The sequence below is a fragment of the Phacochoerus africanus genome, chromosome 15 (genome assembly GCF_016906955.1).
Source record: "Phacochoerus africanus isolate WHEZ1 chromosome 15, ROS_Pafr_v1, whole genome shotgun sequence".
Lineage (NCBI taxonomy): Eukaryota > Metazoa > Chordata > Mammalia > Artiodactyla > Suidae > Phacochoerus > Phacochoerus africanus.
In genome coordinates, this window is record NC_062558.1 from 134,242,234 (window position 1) to 134,267,747 (window position 25,514).

Below are 25,514 nucleotides of genomic sequence, written 5' to 3' on the forward strand. Positions count from 1 at the left end.
CATCACACCAATTATACCAATTTTGCGGATTGGAATGGATTGGATCACAGAGCTAGCGAATAGCAGAGTTGGGATTCGGGCCTAGTTGCTCTGGCCCCATCTGAGGCCTGAGCTCAATCTGTCCATTCTGCTGGCCACACAGGACCAGCCTCTATTTTCACTGCCTGCTCCCCTGCCCCTCGCTCCGGCCAGGATGGAAGCAGATTTCATCTGGACGCCTGTCCTCAGACAGAGTCCAGATCGAAGGGGAAGAGTGCCCTGGTTGGTGACTGCTTCATGGTCATCATTTTGGGTTTTCTTGGTTTTGGTTTCTGTATGTGTCCATTGGTTGGTCCTGCCCAGCATCTGAATTCCAGAGCAACTGGAAGTAACTGTGGAGTAACTGTCAGTTTCAGAGCTTCTCTTCCCATCAACATGGGGACACTCACCCGCCACGGGACCCCGTCTCCCAGGCCTGTCCGACCTCTGACCCTGGACATTTCTAGCTGGACTCAGGAGTGTGTCTGGAATGCGTTGGCATCTGAGGGGTCACACTTTCCCCCCAGTATCAGAATCATTTCCTGAAAAGATTTTGAAGCTTTTAATCAGTGTGGTAGTTGAGTGAGGGAGGCTGCTCTTTTTTTCTTTGAAAATACGTTTATTTATGTAAAGAATACGAGTCAGTGTAAACAGTGACGTGAATAGATGTTGAGATGTCGCAAGGAGATCCACTGATGGTTAGTTTCAACAGCATGAGTGTCGCCTGTGCCACCCACCCCCACTCTTCGTTGGTAACCCTTGCGGGGTTCTCTTGGCTGGGCCTCCTAAGTGTTTCTAGACGTAGACAGCCACGCCTGATTTCAGACGCTGACTCATGAGCAGACGTGTATGGATCAGCAGCGAGCCCCAGGATCAGGGTGAGCCTGCCCTCAAAGGGCCCACGCGTTTCTGAAGGCGTGAGATAAGTGAAGTGACTGTTGCGGTGCGGGGGCATGTGCCATGCAAGGGGTACTCACAGAGCACCCCAGAACCCAGCGGGGTGTTGAAAGGTGCTGGTCCCCTGAGCTGAGTCCCAAAAGACTGTTTGGAGTTGGCCAGCCGGAGAAGGGAGGAGATGTTGGGCAGAGAGGTCACCATGTGCCCGTGGACACCCTTTGTGTCCTTGCTAGATCCATATTGCTAGTTGGTACCATTTTCCTTCTGCCTCAAGGACTTTCTTTTACATTTCCTGTGTGTGGCTCTGTAGGTGATGAAGTCTTTTAGCTTCGGATATCTGGAAATGTCTTTATTTCACCTTTGCTTTTGAAAGAGAATTTTGCTGTGTATAAAATTCTAGGTAAACAACCCCCCCTTTTTAGTACTTTAGACGGCCCTCTGCAAGGATGGTGTTCCACTGTTTTCTCATAAGCATTGTTTTCAACAAGAAATCTTAAGTCTTATCTTTGTTTCTCTGTACATGCCTTTTTTTTTTTCTTCTAGCTGTTTTTCAGATTTTCTCCTGGTCACTGGCTTTGAGCAATTTGATTGTGTTGTGCTTTGATGTGGTTTTTTCATATTTCTTGTGCTTGATGTTGATTGGGATCTTGGAGCCATGGATTTATCGTTTTTGTTGAATTTGGAAGATTTTCAGCCATTATTTCCTCAAATATTGTTCCTGTCGACTCCTCTCTTATCTTGCATTCAGGACTCCACTTATAATACTAGGCCCTTTGAAGTTTTGTTTCTCTGTTCATTTTTTAAAAAATTTTATTCTCCTTGTGTTTCATCTTGGATAGTTTCTATTGCTATGTCTTCAAGTTCATTAATCTTTTCTTTTGCATTGTCTAATCTGGCTTTAATCTCATCCAGTGTTGTGTGTGTGTGTGTGTGTGTGTGTGTGTGTGTGTGTGTGTGTGTTTCACTCCAGTCATTATAGTTTTCATCTCTAGAAGCTTGATTTGGATCTTTTCTTTTATCTTCCCTGTCTCTGCTTAACTTTGGTAAGATGTGGAACCGTTACAATAATTGGTTTAATGCCCTTGTCTGCTCATTCTCACATCTGTGTCAGTTGCAGGTCAGTTTGATTGACTTTTCTCATCATTGCAGGTGGTATTTGTCATCTTTGCTTGCCTGATCTTTTTTTTTTTTTGCCATTTCTTGGGCTGCTCCCACAGCGTATGGAGGTTCCCAGGCTAGGGGTCGAATCGGAGCTGTAGCCACTGGCCTACACCAGAGCCGCAGCAACACGGGATCCGAGCCACGTCTGCAACCTACACCACAGCTCACGGCAACGCTGGATTGTTAACCCACTGAGCAAGGGCAGGGATCGAACCTGCAACCTCATGGTTTCTAGTCAGATTCATTAACCACTGCGCCATGATGGGAACTCCTGATCTTTTTTTTTTTTTTTTAATTGGATGCTAGTTGTTGTGCTTTTTGCCTTTGTGAGTGCTGGACATATATATTTTATATATATATATATATATATATATATATATATATTTTGTGTGTGTGTGTGTGTGTGTGTCTTTTTGTCTTTTTAGGGCCGCGCCCGCAGCATATGGAGGTTCCCAGGCTAGGGGTCTAATCAGAGCTGTAGCTGCCAGCCTATGCCACAGCCACAGCAATGCCAGATCCAAGCCACGTCTGCGACCTACAGCACAGCTCAGGGCAATGCCGGATCCTTAACCCACTGAAGAGCAAGGCCAGGGATCAAACCCTCAACCTCATGGTTCCCAGTTGGATTCGTTTCCACTGTGCCGTGACAGGAACTCCAGTGCTGGATGTTTTTATATGCCCATAAATATTTTTGTGCTTTGTTCTGGGATGCAGTTAAATTGCTTGGAAACAGTCAGATCCTTCCAGATCTTGCTTTTAAGATGTGGGAGGCAGCATTGGAGCAGAGTTCAGGCTAAGGCTAATTATTCCTCACTGCTGAGATAAGATGCTTCTGAGAATGCCACCCAGTGTCCTGTGAATGATGAGATTTTCCCAGTCTGGCTGGCACTGTTCCCAATGCCTGTGTGAGGTCCCGGCACTGTTTTAATTTTTTGATGTGAGTTGTGCCCTGGCCTTGGGTGGTTTCCTCACTCACCTGTGCTCATCAGCAGGCTAGCCAGCACCACATCCTTTGGGGGGCCCTCTGTGGATCTCCTCTGTTCTCCAGGTAGCCCTCTTCTCAGCTACGCTGTCTTGGTCTCCCTGCTCTTAGCTCCATCCCCTCAATTCAGGGAGTCTGCTGGGCTCCACCTGGCTTCCCCCAACCTGTGCTCACGTCCTGGAAACTCTGCAGGCACTTAGCTGGGAACGTTGGCAGGACCCAGGTGGTTGGTTTCCTGTGTCTCAGGAATCATCCTTTATTCCTTGGTGTTCAGTATCTTGACAACTGATACTCCATTTGGTTTGTCTGGTTTTCCATTGTTTTGTGTTGGGGAGGTTGCTTTTTTTTTTTTTTTTCCCCTGTCTTTTCCTGGGCTGCACTTGCGGCATATAGACATTCCCAGGCTAGGGGTCGAATTGGAGCTATAGCTGCTGGCCTATGCCACGGTCATAGCAACGTCAGATCCCGAGTCACGTCTGCGACCTACACCACAGCTCATGGCAACACCGGATCCTTAATGCACTGAGTGGAGCCAGGGATTGAACCCGCATCCTCATGGATACTAGTTCGTTACCACTAAGCCACAACAGAAACTCTGGGGAGGCTGCTTTTTGAAATGATACCCAGGCTGTGAGCATTTTGTGTGTGTGTGTGTGTGTGTGATGTCTTTTTGTGTGCATATTATTTTGCTTTTTATAGGTAGTATCTTTACTACTGAAGACAAAACCTCCTCAACTGGGCTGCAGAGATTTGCCAGAAATTTACTTTGTTTTCACAGAGCCTACAGTCAGCAAAATAATCCGGTGGCAGGGTATCTAGCTGAGGGCGAGAGCCAGTGTGTGTTTGGGTAGAGGTGAGACGGCTGCAGTCTCCCAGTGTGTCCTTTGGCCCCTGTCACTTTCATACCTGCCGAGTGATTTTAAACTGTCCAATTATGCACCGTGCAGAGCTGCGGCCCATGGCGGGCAGTGGGAGATACATTATTCGAGGTGGGCTGACTTTTAATCAATACGATAACAGTGTTACCTTGTTTCATTTGTATGACTGGTGCTTGTAAACATCAAATCGAGAGGCTTATTATGTCAAAAAAAGATGAGGGCGCGCAGGACTAAAACTGCCCTGACACCACTCCTGAGTGCCTTTCGCTGCTCGACAGGCCGTCATGATCGGGGACGACATCGTGGGCGACGTTGGCGGTGCCCAGCGGTGCGGCATCAGAGCGCTGCAGGTGCGGACGGGGAAGTTCAGGTGAGTGCCCCCCGGGAGGCCGGCTCCATCTGCCCGCCCGCCTCCGGGGACTCCGGGGGTGACCAGGTTCTCCTCGTTCGGTTTCCTTCTCCAGAGTAAAAGGGAAAGTGTGGGCATCTGATGACTTTTTGGTGACTCTCCTCTACGGACTGGCCTGGATGCTTTTGTAGCAGAGAGTGGCAGGTAGAGCAGCTTTCCACACGGGGTCTGAGTGTCAAAACTGGGATCGGAATAGGGCGTGGGCCGGAGACGAGTTGAAGGCTCTGGCTGGCATGGAGCCCACTGCCCACGGAGACCGCGCGCTTTTCCTGGCAACGCAGCCGATGCTTCGCTGTGCATGGAGGTTCCAGCTCCTGGGCGCTGGGCCCCTCTGGTCGCCTCCCCCCTCCTTTTCCTCCCCTGCACGCGTCTCTCACCAGGAGTCGACAGGGCTGGACCTCCACCTCCGTGTGTTCAGCTTTGCTGGGTCTGAAGTCACCCTGGCCTCACCCAGGTCACTTGCGGCATGTGGAGGTGCCCTGTGGGGTCAGGGTCTGGCTCACTCAGCCATTGAGAGCGTCTCAGACACCAGAGTGTTGTCTCGCCTTGTTCTTGATGGTTTTGATGGCAGCCATTCAGAGCAAGTACGTTTGCGGATGCTGGAGAGACTTGGTTGAAACGTGATTACCAGGGGTGTTTGCTCGTGGGGGTGGGTGGATTACACCAGGTCCGAGGGATCTGCCTTGAACAGGCTCCGAGGAACAGATTAGAGGGCCCGACCCTCATTCTGAGGCTCGTCTCCTCTGAGAGATCCAAGGGGCCTTTGGGTTTGGGGCAGTGCATGGACACAAGGTGAGCAGGGGGTCGGGGGCCAGGAAGTCTCTTCCATCACCTCCTGGACCTCCCAGGGAGCAGAGGCCCCCTCGCCGCCCCTGGCACACCTGAAGTACGGACTCCTTTCTTCCTCAGGTCCTCAAAGAGGGTTGCCTTGGCTTTGTCAGGCCTACGGGCGTGAGGGAGACCCCTCTTGAAACCCCGTAAACGTCCTTTCCCAGAGGCCAGCCTGGAGCCCCGAGGTCCCCAGTCCCACTTCCCTGGAAGTCGCTGAGCGGTGGTGTTGGTGCCCTGTGGTGGATGCTGTGTGGCACGTGCTGCCCGGCCCGGGGAGCGCCTTGGACCCGTGAGCCCAGGTGTGGCTCAGAGGAGGGCAGAGCGAGAACCATGAGGTGTTTTGCATGGGCTTCTCCGGGTTTCTTAGGGAAAATAACGGGTCTGTCTTGATTAAATCCAGCCTCAGCCCCGTCTTTGAGCCTGGCTTAAGCCACACGCCTGTCAACTGAGGAGCTCCTAACCTTGCCCCGGGCCCCAAGTGTGCCCCCACGTCGCTGGGTCCCTGAAGAAGGTCCGCACACACAGGAAGCCCACCAATGGGCAGGTGGGCGTGTGGGCGGCCGTGCCCCACCTCGCACCACCAGGCCTGGTGCTTTGCCGAGGTCCCCATCGTCCCGTCTCCCTGAGAGAGAAACCCCATCGACAGTTGGCCAAAACCTTCTAGACTGCCTTTTCTGTGTAGGTAGCAGATGGCTAATATTTTGGTTTCTTCTTTTACAAAAACGAGGTTATGATATTTCACAACCTGCCATTTTCCTGAACGATCATGTTTGGTGGCATCTCGCCATGACCGTTCTTCATTATTTTATTTTATTTTATTTTTTATTGTAGTTGATTCACAGTGTTCTGTCAAATTCTGGTGTACAGCAGAGTGACCCGGTTATACAGATGTGTGCATGTGTGTGTGTGTGTGTGTGTGTGTGTACACACAGTTTTTTCTTATTATCTTCCATCACGTTCTATCCCAAGAGACCAGATAGAGTTCCCTGTGCTGCACAGGAGGACCTCATTGCTTATCCATTCTGAACGTCATAGTTTGCATCTACTAACCCCACCTGTTCTTCATAACTGTAAATTCCTAAGAAGATGCTGCAGGTAAGTGCTGTTGACTGCGTGGCGCCCAGTGAGCCCTCAGCAAAGGTGAGGTGACGCTGGTGCCGTTGGCGACGTCACCTGGCTTCCAGGGGCAGCCACACCTGGCCCTGAGTGGCGAGGATGGCCGTAGGATGTCTTTTCTTGGAGGTACTTAACATTTCAGACCTTTCGATTTGTTCCTTATGAGGATATAACTCTGCCCTTGTTGGCAGGTGGGGGGGAGGGGAGGAGCCTCAGTGCAATGGAGCCACCAGGCCCGGAGGCCACGAGGCGGGGCAGGAGGCCAGGCTCTGTGCGCATCAAGACAGGCAGATGCCCTCTCTGCCGTTGGCCACTCCCCAGAGCTGTGCCGTCTGCTGCGGTAGCCACGGGCTGCAGGTGGCAGGGGCACACTTGAAACACGGCTGGTCCAAGACGAGGTGGACTAAAAGGGCTCGTACACATCAGCATCCAAAGACTAAGTGGGAGACAACGTGAGAAGCTCATCGGTGATGTTTTATACCAGTTAACATGTTGCCGTCCTGATGTCTTCTGTTAACTCCACCTGCTGCTTCTTCTTTTTGTTCATGTGACTCCTAGAAAGTTCTCACTTGCCTCTGCGCTGGCATCAGGGCTTAGTGCATTTCTGGTGGACAGACCGCGGGGCCCCTGCACCACCTCCTTCTCCCTGCAGATGGCACTCTCGGTACTTTGCATGGTGCTCTCTGCAGATGTCGCTGGGTTGGCGCCAGTGAATGGCCTTGATACTTTGGCACCCGTGTGAGGAGGCCAGCGTCCTTGCCTCCAGCCCCCCGGGCAGCACCCAGCGCCTTTTTCTCGGGCTGCCCTGCCTGACCCTGGAGCTCTCCACCCCTCTGGCCCCTTCTGAGCCAGCGACCTTGGGTTTGAAGGTCGTCGTGGCCCATGTATCTGCACCAGACGCGAGCCGAGCAGGGGCAGGGTCTGTGGCCTCTCGCCTGCTGGGTCTCTCCTCCGAGTGGCTCCCAGTGGCCTCGCAGGAGCCGAGGGCCCCTGCTGGGTCAGCAGGGCACTGGAAGGCCCTGTGTACCCTGTCCTCTGTTGGTGGCCTTGGTCTCTCTACCCTTGACTGAGTTGGGGAGCAAGGTGGGTGGAGGCTGGCCTTGTCACAGGGCACAGGTGGCAGGGAGCTGATCCGTGAGGGAGCTTGGCATTCCCATCTGGCCACGTGGCTTCTCCACTGGCTTGAGGCCAAGGGCGGGACGGGGAGGCCGAGCCAAGTGCCAGTCTCAACTTGGGAGCTGCCTGTCTCTGGCCCTGGAAAGAGTGGGAGGCAGGAGGGGATGATGTGGGCCCTCCCCCCCAACACTGCACGAGGCCCCTCAGGCCAGCATTTCCTAGCATACGCGCACGTACTCACGCATACACACACATGCGAGATTGTGTGTCTGAGGCCACAGCATGGCTGGGGTTGGGATTTGAACTTGCCCATGGCTGTGAGGCCCCCTGTGTCCTTCTGTGTCTCCATTCCCCTCACTTCCTTCTGCTTTTATTGCACAAGGGCCCACAGAGGAAGAGGTCAAGTGTCATAGTAGGGAGAGGTCCCTGGGTGGGGGGCGGGGGCTGAGCTTGGGAAGGAGGGCTTCACAGGCCTGCCCACCAGGACCACCAGGAAGGCTCAGGCCCCTCGCAGGAAGGGGCTGGATCCCCTCCAGCAACCCCGGCCTTTGGAGCCAGAGAGACTCTCGGGCAGACACTTGCAGACACGGCCCGGCTCCGCAGGCCCGCTGTGGACAGAGCCACACAAAGCTTTCTTTTCATTCCTTGCTCTGTTTGGAAGTCCAGGCCAGCCAGGGTGTGGCTCTCACCTGGCTGGCAGGTGAAGGCCTTTGGGGCGTTCCTCCCACCTGCCCTTTCTGGCATGTGTGACGCACTGAGCCTGCTGGCAGGACCTTCCAGCCTGAAGCCAGGAGGCCACTGCTCCTCCAGGTGCCTCGGAATCCCATCCCAGCTCCACGGGAGCCCTGTGACCATTGATGGCCAGTCTTCCTGGTCCCAGTAAGTCCTGGAGACCTAGAGAGTGCTCGCTCCCCCCAGCCCCCACCCCCCATCCCCCAGACCAGAGGCCTTTCCAGCTGAGTTGGCTGGAGCCTTGCCTGGGGCCACCTGGCGGGGTTTGCCAGAGGCTGGGCTGGAGCCTGGCTGCTCCTTCCCCAGCTGGATGCTTTTGCCACTGTTTCCTCCTGGGAACTTCCAGCCCCTGTGGCCAGATTCTTAGGGGCAGGGGAGTTCCCGCCGTGGCACAGCGGAAACAAACCCAACCAAGATCCATGAGGATGTGGGTTCCATCGCTGGCCTTGCTCAATGGGTTAAGGATCCGGCTTTGCCACGAGCCGTGGCGTAGACTTGGATCCCGAGTTGCTGTGGCTGTGGTGTAGGCCGGCAGCTGCAGCTCTGATTCCACTCCTAGCCTGGGAACTTCCTTAAGCTACAGGTGCGGCCCTAAAAAGAAAAAAAAAATTCTGAGAGGCCGTGGCAGTCCGGCTCCCAGCCTGGCTTCGGGGCATAGGCAGGGCTCCGTGGCTGAGTGCCAGGTGGGGGGTATATGCTTCCCACCCCCAGGCACCTTAACCCCCCTTCTTCTCTCCATCTTCTGTGGGGGCTGAGGCCTGGCCCTGTGTACCCCGCTTCTGGCAAATTCAGGCAGGGGGCATTCTTCCCAGGAGCGGGAGGCCCTGTCTGTCCCCAGTGGAGGCGGCAGCTGTCAGCACACCTCCCTGGCCCTTCATACCTCCTTGTGTTCCCACCCCACCCCGCCTCCCGGGGACACGCTGGAAGTGGAGCAAGGACACCCTGAACACTTTCCCCGTCACTCTGTTCCCCCTGCCACACTGCCCAGCACGGCTGGCACCTGGCTCTCAGGCGCAGGGTCAGGGGTCACTCCTGAAAGGCCCGCACCAGTCACGCTATGTAAATAAACCGGCCCCGCGAAGCCTGCTTTGGGTGTTCTCTTATTTGTTTTGTACTCATGGCTGGAAGATGTTTTATGAGCCCAGAACCTTCTTGACACAGTTTGCCCTTTTGGACTCCTGGGCCCGGATTCTGGATGTCCCTGGGCCGAGGCTGGGTCTCCACCTGCACCGAAGTTCGGCTGGGGCTGGGGTGCCCTTGGGCACGTCCCTCCCAGCAGATCTGAGGTCCCGGCCTCTTCACACAAGGCGGGAGGATGCGGGAGGCAGAGGACTTGAGGGTGGGGCCAGAGGCCAGAGTAGAACCTCCCAGAGCCCGACTCAGCTGCCCTCCCGAGACAGCACTGCCAGAGTGCTCCCTTGACCATGTCTCCTGGGACGTTGCAGCCACTGACTTCATTCCCTTAAGAGGAGGCTCTGATTTTTCTCTTGGGAGCGAAACAGATTTTCCTTCTAGTGTTTGAGGTGATACTGGAGGGAAGAGGTTGAACTGGGCGTTCGTTTTTCAGCAGCTGCAGTTGTCACTGGATATTCTTGGAGTCCGGGGATGCGGGTGGTGGCCGGATCGGCAGACCCAAGAGTCAGGAGCCGTCCGTCCCCGTGACCCGTCGTGGCACATCGTCATGTGTGCCCCAAGAGCACCCCCTGCCCTCCCGGATGAACACTCCCCAAGCCTCAGGCGGGGGAGGAGGCTCCAGGAGCTTCAGGTGGGGCTGTAGGCCAAGCACAGGAACACTTGGCAAGACCACCAGCTAGTGCCTGGCTGCATTCAGCCCGGGCCGGCTGGGGGCACAGGTTGATGCTGGGTGGGGGCTCTCCCTTGGGTCCCTCAGCTCCAGTCCCAGCTACAAGAACAAACCTTCCGGGAAATGGCCCGTGGCACATCAGCGAGCACCCCTGGGCTTTGAGAGGTCACTCGGCTCCTCTGGGGTCACATGGGGGGAGGGGCACATGTGGGCTGGAGCCTGAAGGCTGCCTTTTGTGTTTTTAGTAACCACTTTATAGAGAAACCATTCCTGTGCCACACCGTGCCGAGTTTTTCAAATATTCACAGATTCGCACAGCCAGCGCGACCGTGCTGTACCTTCAGCCATCGTCCCGAACCCCTTCGTCCTTCCCGGCCCCGGGAGGCCACTAACCTCCTTTCTGTCCATTTTATTACAAACATTTCCCCCCAAATCTTTATTGTGGTGAAATAGATAGAACATAAAATTTGCCATTTAAAAAAACTGGGAAGTGGAGTTCCCGTTGTGGCTCAGTGGTTAACGAATCCGACTAGGTACCATGAGGTTGCAGGTTCGATCCCTGGCCTCGCTCAGGGGGTTAAGGATCCGACCTTGCCGTGAGCTATGGTGTAGGTTGCAGATGCAGCTCGGATCCCGTGTTGCTGTGGCTCTGGCGTAGCCTGGGAACCTCCATATGCCGCAGGTATGGCCCTAAAAAAAAAAAAGGTAAAAAAACTGTGACGTGACTAAAATGAGAGTATATGTTTTGTAGAATCATGAAGCCAGCACCCCAGCACCAGCTCTGAGACGTTGTCACCTCCCTAGGAGACCCTGTTCTTGCAGAAGGGAGCCAGGCCACCCTGGTCCCGGTCGCCTCTTGGTTTTCTTTGTGGTTCTCCCACATGGGCCTGCTCCCTGGACAGCAGAGTCCACTCTTCCTGTGCTGACCTTTAACTGGAGTCGCCGCATATGTCGCCTACCTGTGGCTCCTTCGTCCTGGTGGCCGGGCGTCCTCCGTGCTCTGTGATGTGGACATACCTCTCCCTGCCCCTCCCGTGGAGGAGCCACTGGGCAGGGGTCCTGGCGTGGCCTTTCTCCACAGCGCTGCCAGGACCATGGCACACTTGGCACCAGGCGCGAGTCCCTCGGGGCGGGGGATCTGCTTGCAGGTGGAGTTGCTGGGTTGTGGGGGACACACAGGGTTGGCTTTCCCAGATAATGCCGGACGTTTCCAAATCAGCTGTGCCAGTTTCTGCCCCATCATGGTGGGTGAGCCCCGCTGGCTCCCGCCTTCGTCACCACGTGGCTGTCCTGGGAGGGAGGCCTGTGTTCCTCCCAGTTCCTAGTCCTAGGGGCTCGGGGGCACTGCCCGCACCCAGCACTTGGTCTCCAAAGACCCCAGGCCCTATGAGGACTAAGGAGGGACCCCAGGGGCCTTGGGTGGGAGGGTGCTGGAGAGGGAGGGGGCCTGTGTGGTGGGGTCAGTGGCGGGTCAGGGTGGCATCCCCACTCATCGGCTGCTTGGCTCTGGTCGAGTTCACTTCTCTGCACTCTGCTTCCCCTGCCCCCTGATTGGCTGGTCACTGGGAGCAGAACTAGGAACAGCAGCGCCTTCTGGTACTTGACCTGTATGATCCTTCGTGGTCCCTGACCACAGCTGCTTCGTGCCCAGGGCAAGAGAAAAGGTTTTCAAGCTGCAGACAGTTCCGCTGGGCTCTGTGCCCGCCTCGGGGAAAGCAGCCCACTGAGAGCCGGGGCCTCTGGGCTGAGGACAGGGGTCCCGGGTGGAGGCCAGGAGGCGGCTGCAGAGTGAGGCCCCAAGGCCAGGGTCCCCAATTAAGGTCCCTGTTAGTGGCCTCCTGCCCCAAAGGGTTGGCCTCCTGGGAACCTGTAGGCAACCTGGTGGGGGAGGGTGTCCTCGAAAGCTCCGGGTAGTGGGTCGGGGTGGAGAAGGGCTTAGTAGGGCCTCCGTCCCATTGAGCCCAGCCCGACCATCTAGCAGTCCCTCAACAAACGTTGGAAGGTGTGTGCTCTGGGCCTGCCCCTCACATTGGCTCTTCTCACCTGTGTGACACCCGTGAAGGGGGCCAGGGTCACGGTGCCCTCTCTGCCAGGAGCTGGTGAGGTGGATGGAGGAACAGGGCGGGGCCTTCCAGGGGGCATCTCCCCACCAGAGCTGGTACTAGTGCTCCCAGGCTGGTGCTCCCATTCATCTTACTTCAGCCCATCCAAACCTCAACTCCCTGGAGGCTGCCCCTCTCACCCCACCTTATAGATGTGGCGATGGAAGCTCAGAGAGGTCGATTCACCTGCCAAAGGCCACACAGCCCACCAGTGTGGGAGTCGGGGTTCGAACCCAGCTCTGCCTGACTCCAAGGCCTATATCCTGAGCCCTCTCACACCCTGCTGCACCCCAGTTAGCCAAGCCCGCTGGAGCTCCGAGCTGGCGCTGGTCTCCCAAGGAAGGGGGTGCCCCTATGGGGCTCTCAGGACCTCACAGGCCCCTCTCCCCTTGTTGCCCCCACCACACTCCACACTCAGCACTGCCTGAGGAGAGGGGCCTCGTGAGGATGGGCTGTGATTTGAGCAGGGCCTGGCCCTGAAGTCACCTGACCCCGCCCAAGGGCCTGGCTGGGGGAGGTGACAGGTGGCAGCCCCAGAAGTTGCATCTTTGCTGCCTCCGCAGTTGGAGTTGGCTACACCCAAGCCTTCTCTGCTCCTCCAGTGTGGGGTGAGGGGTACCAGGCAGGTCTGGGCAGCTCCTGCTGGCCGCAGCAGACCAGAGAGGGAAGGGGACACTGAGGGCACAGCAGGAATCAGCCTGGCCGCCCTCCCTGAGTGGCCTCTAACCCCGACGCAGCCTTAGCCACAGGCTTCTCTAGATGCCCCGCAAGGACTGCCTGCTGTGGACGCCCCTCCGGGATCTGGAGACACCCTCTCGCTGCAGTACCATTGGCTCCAGGCAGCTGGGTCTGGGGACCCGGAGGGTAGGGGGGCATTCCCCAGAGCTTTCATTGTTGCTACTGTTTATCAACACCCCAGAGAAGACCAAGCACTTTTGCTCCGTGGACGGCATCTCTGACTCCTGGCCCCCGATCCCTCTCCTTGCAGACACGGCTGGATGCAGTTCCTAGCTCTAACCACCGTGCTGTGCCCTATTTGGTTTTCTTTGTGCTGCGGTTCCTCTGTGCTGTGGGCAGGCCCAGGCTGAGTTCCCGGCCCCAGCGCGGTCTTCAGGGTTGGGGCAGCCGGGAGCAAGGCCACACCCCCATCTTCCCCCAGATCCCCAGGCTGGACGCTGGTGCCCTGTGACCGGACCCGCCTGAGCCCAGAGTCAGGGGATGGCTCTCTGCCTTCCCTGTGCTGAGACAGGGCAGCAGAGAGTCAGGGAGAGCATGCTGTCCAGGTGGCCAGAGTCCCAGGGACAGGGGAGGGGAACAGTGGCGGGGGGAGAGCCCAGCCTCCGGGAGCTGGTGTCAGGTCCCGTCGCTCTGCCCCTTGCCAGCCATGTAACCTTGGACATGATGCTCACCTCTAAACCTCCTGTGTCTGGCGGGGGCGTGGGGGGGGGGGGCGGGGAATGGCAGCTGTGTGGATGCTCAGGGGAGGGTTAGGCTTGCCCCCCCCACCCCAGGGGGATGGCCTGGGGACAGCACCCCAGGCCCTGCTTGACCAGCTGATGGGATACCCCCCACCCTGTTGTTCTGGACTCCCCGAGCCTCCCCACTGGCCTCGCTGCCTCTGGGGCGCTCTGCTCACCATGGGTGCCCCCACTGTCCCACTGCCAGCAGCAGGAGGCCCAAGTCCAACTCCTCTTTGTCTCGCCTCCTCCCCAGGTATTTCTTGAGCACCTAGTATGTGCCAGGCACTGTCTGGGGATGAGGGACAGTGATGGGTCCCTGCCCTCCAGGACGGGTCTTTCCAGTGGAGAGAGGGCAGCAGGAGACAAGCGGACCAACCCACGAGCAGATCCTTCCAGAGAGCGAGCCTCAAGGCCCTTTCCAGCACCAGCTGGCCCGGCAGCCCATTCCCACCGGCTCGCTTGTCTCTATGCACCCGGTCCCCGAGCGGGTGGCCCTTCATGCCCCCTGCCTCACTCACTTCCTTCCGCGGCCCTGGCTCGGCCTCCCCGCCCATGTCCCTGCCATCACAGCTCCTCCTCGGGGCCTGGCTGCCCTCTCGGAAGGAAAAGCCTGTCCCTCATGGGGTCCCCATCAGGCTCAGGCCATCTGCCCGCCAGACCCAGTGGTCTCTGGGGCAGCAAGCTGACCGCCTCAGGCACAGGTCGGGGGTGGGGGTCGAGGCCAGGCCCTGCTGCCTCCTCTGCCCCTCACCTGTGGGTCTGGGTCTCAGCCCCTCAGTGTCTGGTCCTCGTTTAGCCCGTTCATTCCCAGTGGGGCTGATGTCGCCCCCAAGGAGGCCAGACTCTTGGGGGTGATAAGCCCTAGAAGGTACGGGGTTTGTGGCCTTCCGAAGGGCAGGGTGCATAGGACGGGCTGGCGGGCATGTGCCTGCCCTCGGTGTGGTCCCTGCGTTCCTTTGGGTCACCTCTTCCAGCCCAGCCCGCCCCAGGACCGCATGTTCCGCTGCGGAACTCAGGCGTGGCTGGTCTGGAGCAGGTGGAGTTCCCGGCCATAGGGATGGGCATGTGATCTGAGCCGGGTCAGTGAGCTGGCCTGGGATTTTCCAGAGCCCCTAGGAAAATGGCCAGTGAACTTTAAGCTGAGAAGTACCAGTGGCCCTCTCTGTCATCCCAGGGGGAAAGCCTGTCTGAGGGCGAAGCGGACCAGCAGGAAAGCAGAGCCTAGAGACGGAGAGAAAGAGAGACTTCCAGTTACGTGGTTTGAGCACCTGGATATAGCTCTACCTGCAGCTGGTCCCAGCCTCCGGCCTTTTTAGTCAAGTGGGCTAGTAAATTAATGTTTTCGCGAGCAGTGCCGCAGGAGCACTGTGTTATCTCAGAGTTGGTCCAAAGAATCTCTGAGGGTCTCCTCAGCTGGTCGGCCTTGTGGGCTTCTTTCTGGTGTACGCCTGCTGGGAGGCGGGGTGGCTGCCCCAGTGTCCTGCTTCCTTTACATGCGTGGGTGACATGAGGTGCAAGCCCCGGCCCCCGTGCCGCCCTTTCCTGAGGGGCAGCTGGAGACCTCGGCAAGGGCCTTCAGCTCACACCCCTCTGGCTGTCTCTGTTCTCTGGAAAGTGCTGGAAGGAACCTCATTTAACCTCAGAGGAAGCTGCCTACGAAGGTGTGTCAGAGCCGTCCCAGAATAGAACGGGCTGCCTAGAGAGGGGCGAGTCCTCGTCACTAGAGATGACCTGGGCAGGCTGGCAGCAGAGGCTGCAGATGGCAGAGCAGCCGCCAGAAGCCGGGGCTAAATAAAGCCTCAGCCCCGTCCTGGGTCTGCTGACATTTAACGGGCACCTGTGGACGCCAGGTCGTTTCTGTACCTCTGGTCCCCAGGACAGTCCTGTTGCCAGTGTTGCCGCCTTCTATCTGCAGATGCGGAAACTGGCCCAGACCGGGCAGGAGCCTGGTGCTCAGCTATTCCTGCTGGGCCTGTCATTCAAGCCTGGCTTCTCAGTCTCTGACCTCCTCCTCTGGGTCATGGGCTGTTGGCCTCAGCGCTGGATCCCAGTCGGTACAGCCCCAGGTCCAGATGCAGGTGCACAGGTAGGTGAGCAGCAGAGACAGGAAGGAAAGTATCCACTTGTTACAGAGGCGTCGGTTATATATATCTTTGCCCCTCGAGGACCGTGTAACACTCTTATCAGAACAAGAGTTTTGTTTTTTTTTTTTGTCTTTTTGCCATTTCTTGGGCCACTCCTGCGGCATATGGAGGTTCCCGGGCTAGGGGTCGAATCAGAGCTGCAGCCGCCAGCCTACACCAGAGCCATAGCAATGCAGGATCCGAGCCGCGTCTGTGACCTACACCACAGCTCACGGCAACGCCGGAACCTTGACCCACTGAGCAAGGCCAGGGATCGAACCCGCAACCTCATGGTTCCTAGTCGGATTCGTTAACCACTGCGCCACGACGGGAACCCCAAGAGTTATTTTTTAAAGTACGTTTGCACCCTCCATAGGTTCGTGAACTTGCAGAATTCTTAAAAAGAAAGGCCTCCTGAAAGTGCAACATTAATAGTTTAAAAACAAACCAGCCTACATGCCCGACACCCCTGAGCCTGCACACGGTGCTAATCTCGGGGCCCAGCCCGGCTCCCGGCTCACACCCAGGTCGGTGGGTCACTGGACACAGGCCTCCTTGTAATGCAGCTTCCACTCCTGGCCCGTGAGCGGGCGCTCCGGCTCCTCTGCCTCCCCGAACTGGGCAGGGGTGCAGCTGCGGGCATCATGCCGCCTCCGGGGTGTTTCATGCAGAAAGGACCAGGGTATGGGCTCTGGTCCTAGTGACTGAAATCAGTGCCCCCTCTGGGCCCCACGCAGCAGTCTGTGACCTCACAACCCAGGTCCGGCACCCTAGTGCGCGCGCGCACACACACACACACCCACCCCTGAGCGGGGGTCCCAGCTGCCCAGCACAGAATGGGTGCCCAGGACTCTTGTGTCTGGCCCCACAGATGCCGACCCCAGGCTGGGGTGATGGGTAAGGGTGTGTCTGGGCAGAGGGGCCTGAGTTCAGCCTTCCCTGGACAGAGGGGGTCAGAAGGCGGACTCAGGGCTCTCCTTGCCCAAGGCCCAGGCCAGCCCCGCTGTGTCCTATGAGGCCAGTCCAAGCCTACCTGCCCCTTGTCACTCCGGAGGCCGCCTCTGACTGGCAGAGGAGGGGCCTGGTGAAGACCAGAGCGGGGTGGGCAGGGGTTCGGCCTCTGGGGCCAGCTGTGCCCTGAGGAGGGTCCCAGGGGAGCCCGCACTGGGCTTTGTTTCCTCCTCCAGACCCACCCCTCCGTGTCCCTATCCGTCCCATCTCCTGTCCATCATCTCTGCCTCCTCCCAGCTCCTTCAGGGCCCGTTGCTCATCTTTCCTCCTTCCTCTCGCCGCTTTTAGATAGGCCGCTAGAGGGCGCCTGGCCGCCAGGCCCCAGGTGCAGTGGGCGCACACCGGCTGCCCTGTTGCTCACGCAGCACACTCCTGCACGCTCACAGCCAGCCCCTCCCCTCCCTGCACACGTAGACCAGCTCACACATCCCCACACCCCCATGCCCGCGCCCACGCACCCTCCCCTCCTCTCTGCCCTGAGGTTTCTGCCCCTGAGAACCAGGCTTCTCTGGCCTCCCCTCCCCCACCCCCAGCCCAGGGCCTCATCCCTCCTCTGCCACCCCTGGTGGGTGCAGATGATAGGGTGCTGGGCCCCGGGTTTCCTGCAGCTGCAGCAAATCCTTCCTGGCAGTGGGATCCCGGCCCTTCAGGCAGGTAGAGCTGGACCCCATCAGCCTTTTTCCTTTTCCATCTGGCTCCTGTGCAGGAGGGGTGCGCCCAGGAGACCAAGTCTCCACTGAGCAGGCTGCCCTCCAGCCCCTCCAGCTCCCCTCCCGTCCCTGTCCCCACACCCCTTCCCCGGGTGGTATGAATCCTGCTGTCTTGCGGGGGGTTCCCCCATGTTGGAATTCTCATGAGCTTCCCACCTGGAAGGGCCTTAGGGGACCCCCAGCTCTATGTGGGGAGCTGGCAGTGGGGGCGTCTCAAGGTCAAGGGGATCCTGTGTCAAGCTGGGGTCCGTGTGGGCTCCCACTCCAGGGCCGCTTCTGTTCCTCCCCAAACGCAGCTCACCTCCGGGAGAATTACCTAGCATTTCGTAGAGGTCTCATAGCCTGCTGATTTCCAAACTGTTTTTGAGATTTTCAGAAAAGATTCCTCTTGTCCTCCTCCCAGAGCCAGATCCTATCCAGCCTCACCAGTTATTCCCTTAACTCCTCTGCTGGGATTCAGTCTGGGGGCCAGTAGCTCCAAGGTCCTATCTCTAGACGCTGATCTAGGGCACTTCCGAGGTCTCGCCTTGACTGTGACATTGAGGTTTTGAAGACTAATCCTGTAGGACGGTCGTTTTTGTCTGATGCTTCCTCCTGATGTGCATTTGGGGCCAGAACGTCTGAGGAAGGATGCTGCATGCGCGCGTCTCAGTGCACCTTCTCAGGGGGGTCCCGTGTCCATTTGCCCCAGTATTGGGGTGATGTAACATTGTTTCATTGAGATGGTGGCTGCCATAAACTTAAGTTATGGGTTTTTTCCTCTTTGTGGTTAGTGACTGTGTGTGGGGAGATACTCTTGAGACCGTAAGTCCTGTCCTTCACCCTCCTTTCACCCACTGGTTTTAACATCTGTGGCTGCTCCTTGAGTTGATAATTTCCGGAGCGTTGCAAGTAATTCCATCGTTCCTTATATTTGTTATCGGCGTTCTGCTGTACGGAAGAGCATTTTCTTCCCCCCACTTATTTGTGTATACCGGGGTGGACTCATGGATTCCTATTCAATCCATAATTGTTGATGCTCAAATGGTCCCCCGTGTGGCCATTGGCAGCCTCTTCAAGCTGGCTTCGTGTCCTTGGGACACCTCCCCACCTCCTCCATTCCTGAGCCCTTCCTTACTTTCTGGCACAGAAGGTGTTTCAAACTCACCAAGTTCCGTCTTTGCCTCAGCCCGGACTCAGCCATTTCTCCAGGGAGCCCCAGTTCCTTTGAGTGGAAAGTGCTATTTAGAATCGAAAACCAGGGCCCTAGAGGTTCTTGTATTGCCTCTGGGTGTTCCTGCTCTCAGACCCTCTCCATGGACAGAGGTAGGCAATGTGCATGTATGTTCACATGTAATTCACACGTCCATCCATTCTTTGTGGCTGCATCCATGGCATGTGGAAGTTCCTGGGCAGGGATCAAACCCATACGACAGTAGTGACCTGAGGAAGAGCAGTGTCAACACTAGGTCCTTAACCTGCTGAGCCACCAGGGAGCTCCCATCCATATGTGTCTTTATTCCACTCTGTTACCCACAGAAAACCATGAGTTTACACTGATACCTCGATTCCAGTCCCGCATCGCATGGCTCACAGAGCCTGTGCCTTTGCAGGTTTGTGTCTTTGTCCTCCAGCAGGCAGCAGCCTGCTTTCGCGATTCCCTATTTACCTAATCACTCGGTCCCCCTGCATGTAGCCAGTCTCCGGCCCTGCTGCTCTGTGCCCCTCCCCCACCTGCCCACGGCTCTCCCTGCGTGGGACTCCCCCCCTCCCCCGTCCCACCGACCAGGACACGGGCTGCCTTCCCACCAGGCAGGAAAAGCCCACACCTAGCTGGCAGCTCCGTCTCCCTGCTCTCTGTGTCTCTGCTCGTGGCGTGGAAGGATGGGATCTTTGCCCATTTTGTTGTCCCCACAACGCTTCGCTTGCTCCTGGTGGACGCTCTGGTCTTTTAAACTGAATGACAGTGGTCGTGGGCATTGGGGGGGGCCAGAAGACCTCTGGTTTGCTAGTCTGTTTTCATGTGTATGGTTCTCATCCAAGCCTCACGGGTAAGCAAAGAAAGTCTTGTTTTCTGGAGGAGAGGCTTGTCCGGGGCCACCGGCTGGTCAGGGTTTTTGTTCCGGTTGCCAGCGTGTCTGTTGATGTTGTCCCTTTGCCCCCATGAAAGCCTAGCCTGGTGATGTAGGAGTGTCACCTGGGCTGGTGCTACTGTGGAGAACTTGGCCTCCAAAGATGGAGAAGAACCAAGGGCTCAAATCCTGGCTCTGAGCCTCAGTGTTCTCATCTGTAAAATGGAGACGTTCTGGAACATTCTCTCGGTATCCTCAGCACCTCTGGTACAGGAGCTCGATGACAACATGATTGCAGGAGACATGTCTGTGAGCCGCACGTGCACGGCACACGGGGCCCGAGGCTGCTGGCCGGACCCGCCCATGCCCGGCCTCCTGAGGGCAAGCTTGGCCAGGTCCGTGCTCCTGCGTAGAATCACAGGGATCACGAATCCGGGTGGTCAGGGCACCACTTTGAACATCCCCCCCCCCCCCAGAGATGCCCCCCCCTTGGATTTCCAAAACACATTCTCCCAGATGGGCTCCCAGCCTCCCCTGGGGTTCATGATCTTGTTGCCATGGAGCCAGCTGCTCTGAGAGGATAGATGCTTGATTAGAAAAGTTGACTTTTCTGTAGGGAGTTCCCTGGTGGCCTAGTGGTTAGGATTCGGCACTTGCACCACTGAGGCCCAGATTCAGTCCCTGATCTGGGAACCGAGTTCCCACATAAAGCCTCTGCATGCCACAGCCGAAAAGAAAAGAAAAGAAAAAGAAGAATGGACTTTTCTTTAAATAGGGCCCAGTTGGCTCTATCCGGCTTACTGCGTGGGGAGGAGGGGCGGCTGCTCCTTTCCCATGCCCACCCCATCCAGTGCAAGGAGATGCATCCTGCCCTTGCCCGGGCTGCCTGCTCCTACCACGCAGAGGGCACCTGAAGGGCAGCCCAGCTTTGCGGGCACCTTCGTGTGCTTAGCGGTTTGTGGGGAGACCATGTGTCCTGGAGGGTCCCCTGCCCAGTGCTGGGCACAGAGTGTGTGTCCTGGGGACTTGGGGGCAGCCAAGGAGGAGTCCATGAGATGCAGAGTGTCGGGGAAGAGGGACATGGGGTGGGGTGGCAGTTCTGGGACAGTACCTGCCCCGTCGATGTCCTACCACGTGTGTTCATAGGACCGGACGTGCTGCAGCCTCTGAATGACAGAGTTTGGAGATGGGGCTGAGGATACGGGGGCCTGGGATGGGAGCCCTGAGATGACGGGCCTGCTGCAACAGAGCCCTTGCTGCAGCAGGAATCCCTTCAAGGCCCCAGCGGTGGGTGGGCTCAGGAGGTCCCCCTTTAGGAGCCTGGCCTCGCCATCTTTCTCCCAATACCAGGGAGCTCAGGTGCTGCATCTGCCCGGATTTCTTCCTCCACCACAGCACCATGCTGCTTGCTTTCATTTTGGGGAACCTCCCATATGTGAGGTTGTAAAGAGAGCCCGTGGCAGGGAGGGGGCAGCATCGGCTTGTCCAAAGCTGCAGCAGCGTGGGCAGGAGGCCTGGGCCGGTGGCTCTTGGCCTGACCGCCCTGGCATAGGATGGAGGTGCTGGAGGAGGGGCCAGGGCTTTGGGGTCTATGGCAAGGGATGACATGACTGAGCCACCGCCTAGCCAAAGGGGGACCCGGCGTGGGCCACTTTACCTCTCTGTGCTCCATTCTCATCTGTAACAAACAGCTGGAACTCCTACTCTTGCAAGATGCTGTGAGATCCTGCAAGGGACACAGGTGAGCCGGGCAGGGACAGGTGAGGCCATGATGAGCCCTGTCCCTCTCTGGTGCCTGTCCTGGGATCTCTCACGGTTTCTGGCCCTGTAGTCGGGCTTACACGGGGCTGGGGAGAGCTCGCTGCCTGGGCTGTATAAAGTAGCAGTCAGGACTTGCAAAGAGTTCCTCCTAAAGCCTTTCACGGGACCTGGGTATTGTCTCATGAATCTTGGTCCTTGGAACCTAGTGGTTAAGCGCACAGGCTCTAGGACCTGCTGCCACAGTGTGCTCAGCTGTGTGGCTGTGGGCTAGTTACTTAACCTCTCTGTGCCTCAGCTGTCTGTGGATGGGGGTCGTAACATGTCTCCTTCCTAAAGGCTGTTGGGAGAACACTAATCGTGACAGCAACAGACACAGGACCTGCTCCAGTGGAGCTTGTTGCCTTAACTTATTCACCCTCGAAACAATCGTGTGAGACAGTTAACATTATTTCAGAGAGGTTGAGTAACTTGCCCAAGGTCACAGAGCAGAGGCGAGCCTGTCTTGGAACCTGGGAGTCGGCTCCACAGCAGGTGCTCTGAACCCTCTTCCGCAGGCAGTGTTACCCCCAGTACTGTCTCTCCGTTTGTTTCTGGGCCGTTTGAGGTTAGTCCGGGGGAGTATTATATCTCATTAGCCCCCAGGGGGCCATGCTCCTGGGCAGGGGGGCCGGTGCTGAGGGGAGCTGCTCAGCTGCCGGAGGAGCTTGGAGCCCAGGGGGAAAGGATGCTGGCTCGGGGTCTGTCCTCAGGCCAGAGCCTAAGCCCCTGCTCTGCTCTGGCCCTCCAGGGAATTAGGGGGAGCAGGGGGCTTCCAGACCCTGCCCTAATTCAGCCCGAGCAGCTCTCTTGTCTGTAGCAGGGCTTCTAGCAAATTCCACTGGGCTGGGGGTGGAAATTCTGCTACTTTAAAGGCTTGAGGAGCCTTGTTTGGGATGGGAATGCTATAAAATTGGGTTGTGATGATCGTACAACTATAAATGTAATAAAATTCATTGGGTAGTTAAGAAAAAAACTTGAGGAGCCTGGATGTCCAGACTGAAGCCCCACCCCCTTCCGGTGTACCCTTTTACAGGTGGGGGTGCTGAGGGTTGCTGCAAGTCGGGGGCAGGCACTGGCTCTGGCCCGAGGTCCCCCGCCCTGATACTCCCACCCCCCCACCCGTGCCTGTGAGAAGCCCCGCCACGCACCCGCATGGGCTCAGGTCTGTCCCTCCATTTGTCTCTGAATGTTTGACCCCCAAGGGCTCATGGGTCACAGATGCTGTGTCTGGGGCCTGGCAGCATCCGGGCGATGTGTCCAAGTCATTCCTTGTTTTGTGCTGGCCAGAGTCGGCCAGGAGGGAGAAGAAGGGGTTAACCTTCTTTGGATCCCGCCAGTAAAGAGGAAGTGTTTCCACATGAAATGGTTTAAAATAAACTCCTGTCCAGCCCCGCTAAGGCCGCCCCAGAGGGAGCTTGCTGGGGCCGGATGGAAGCTCATGAGCGCCTCCTAGTGTCCCAGTTCCTCTCTGCAGGCCTGAGGGCCCTGGGCCGGTCCTGGGCAGGACCTGGGTGGGCAGGCTAAGGGACCAGGGCCTCCAGGGGACTGGCTGGTGTGTCCCAGAGCCTGCATGGACGTCTTCCTGAGTTCTGTGAGCCCAGGCTGCTGAGGCTGAGGGAGAAGGGCCTGGACTGCTTCTCTGCCACTTGGAAGGGACCTTCTGAAGGCAGGATGTAGGCCAGGGCCCATTGGACTGAAGTCCGTTGGGAACCTGAGTTATTTAAAAACAAATCCTGTGCAGCAGCTCCGAGCCCGGGAGAGTCTGATGGATCTGGCAAGGGTGGGTTTGGACAGTGGCCCCGGATGGCTCGTGTTGGAAGCTGTCGGCCCTTGTTTGGCTGCTGAGAGATGGATGGACTGAGCTGTAGGTGCTGGGTGCCTGGTCTGTGGTCCTGGCTCTGCTGGGGACCGCCCGCTGGTGGCACAGGCTTTTTGACCTCTCTGGTGATAAAATGTAATAGGCATCTTTTCAGTGGATGAGCCGTGGGATCCTGCTGTATAGCAGAGGGAACTATTTCTCTAATTAGTTGTGATGGAACATGATGGAAGGTGATGGAGAAAAAGAATGTCTATATATGTATAACTGGGTCCCTTTGCCGTACAGCAGAAATTGGCAGAACATCGTAAATCAATTATAATACAAAATTTTTAAAAATGGAAATTGGGGAAAATGGAATTAGAAGAAAGAACCTGGCACCTGCTGGTCTTCATATCTGGACCATGTCCATGGCGGGCTCCCCCTTGCCCTTCATAACTTTTGAGGCAAATAAATACACGGACATTTATAATAAAAAAATAATACAAGACCATCTTTTTAGAATAATCCAGCGCTGACCGGGTGCAGGATGAGCGCTTCTCTGCCCAGCAGGGCTGTAAGGGGCACATAGGGTCTCTGGGTTTTTGGGGCATCAGAGGCGGTAACCACCTGGTGGCCCCTCGGCGGGGGGGGGAACCAGGTATGTCTGACTCCAGAGCCCTGCTCGCAGCCTGCCCTCAGCTTGCACGACTCAGTTTCCCCCGCTGCCCTCTCTGCCTTCCTGCTGCTCTGAGAGGTTCCGGGAACACAGAGCTGGGGGGTATTGTGGGGCCTAGGGAGATGCTGGGGGTGTCAGGGCTCTGCCCACGTGGCAGGATACCTTGTTGTTGCTGGAAGTGGGAACCCAGGCTGAAGGCTCCAGGCAGCTTGAATTGGGCCTCTAAGAGTGGGTGGCGGGCATGCCCAGCCCAGAGCTGGTTGTGCAGCTGGGCGAGGTGGGAAGGCCAGGGCCTGTCAAAGGCTGTTGGTGTCAGTGGAGCCTCTTCTGCCTCCCGGCCCAGCCCCAGGCCTGAAACAAATGCCAGGAGCCCAGACTCTCCCTAAGCCCTTGTCTAGGTTCACCAGTAGATGCGTCTCCGAGTGCCCCTTGTAGCTCAGTGGATTAAAACCCGACCAGTACCCATGAGGATGAGGGTTCGATCCCTGGCCTCGCTCTGTGGGTTAAGGATCCGGCATTGCTGTGAGCTGTGGTGTAGGTCAAAGATGCGGCTCGGGTCTGGCCTTGCCGTAGCTGTGGTGTAGGCCGGCAGCAGTTCCGATTCAACCCCTAGCCTGGGAACCTCCATATGCCTCGAGCGCGGCCCTAAAAAGTAAAAAAAAAGAAAAAGGAAAAGAGAGACATGCATGTGAAGGCCGTTCCCCTTAGTGAGAGCGGCTGGGCCTCAGCTCCCCCTCGCACGGCCCCCACTTCACAGATGAGGAAACCGAGCCAGGTAGCCAGCCCAAGCGCCTGTCCCAAGACCAGGCTCCCCATTCCCTGCTCCTGTGGGCCCCATTTCTGTGCCCACTGCCCTGGGGGAGGGGAGGCCGGGGTGACCCAAGCCTTTGGCAGTATCGGCCCGGTGTGAGTAGTTCAGGCTGCTTTGTGAACAAGAGCCGCTGGGCTTATTTAGCACCCCCCAGAGCGGAGGCGGAGACGTGGGCTTGGGCAGGTGTGGCCCAGAAGCCACGTGGACAGAGGATGCTCTTTGGATCACCAGGTCCTGGATCCTCTGCTCTGACTGCGCCCTCCTCTGGGCACCGCTGTTCTGTCTCCTTCCTGGGTGAACCGCCAGAACCTCCCACCCAGGTGCTGATGGGGGGCCTGCCGCCCAGGGCACCGCCGTTCATGGGGGCTCCCCGCCGTCTGCCAGTCTCACTTCCGTGGGCTGGACCAGCTCACCGTGCGGTGCTGCCTTCTGCCTCCCGGCCACCCTCCGCACCCCATCGGACATTCTGTGTGAGGAAAGGAGAGGCCGGTGCCCCAGGCCAGCAGACTAAGCGGAGCAGGTGTCTCCCTGGCCGACGGGCAGGTGGTGGACAGGGCGCCTCCCCCTGGGACTGAGGCCACACGCGTCCACCCTGAGCCGAACAGGTACCACACGGAGTGTCTGCTCGGACGCAGAAGAGACTAGCAATGAACAGATGTGGCCGGTCCTGCATTTCTTAGGATCGCACACATCTGGGAACCTCTGGGGGTTATCTGCGTTCTTCCCTCCTCCCCTGGCCCACAGAGAAGTGAGCTCCAGCACGGCTTCGGACTTGCCAGCTTGCACGGCTACTTGGAAGCTGACTCCAGCTTCCCAGAGAGGGCCTGGGTCCACTCACAGCCCCGGCTCTGAGTGCCTCCTAGTTCCTGCAGGCAGGGGCGGCAAAGGAAGGAAGCGCTCCCGGAGAAGTTTGTGCCGCGCCCGTGGTATTGCAAAGGCACTTTATTTCTCAAAATATGGTGGGGATTGAATTGTTTTTAGCCTGCCCTCCTGGGCTCAGGGGATGGGCTGTTGTAACTTGGGCGAAC

At 57.4% G+C, this 25,514-nt stretch overlaps 1 protein-coding gene across 2 annotated transcripts in view; it reads left to right on the forward strand.

Annotated features, from left to right (window-relative positions):
* Window positions 1-25,514, forward strand: part of LHPP (phospholysine phosphohistidine inorganic pyrophosphate phosphatase) — a 136,762-nt gene that overhangs the window by 48,438 nt on the left and 62,810 nt on the right. The window contains exons 6-7 of one of the 2 annotated variants that reach the window (XM_047762171.1): window positions 4,215-4,306; window positions 4,401-4,489. In XM_047762171.1, the coding sequence (XP_047618127.1) occupies window positions 4,215-4,306; window positions 4,401-4,476 (168 nt within the window). In that variant the 3' untranslated portion in view covers window positions 4,477-4,489. Of the gene's footprint in view, window positions 1-4,214; window positions 4,307-4,400; window positions 4,490-25,514 lie in introns of those variants that run through there. The other variant, XM_047762170.1, reaches the window with a different exon arrangement.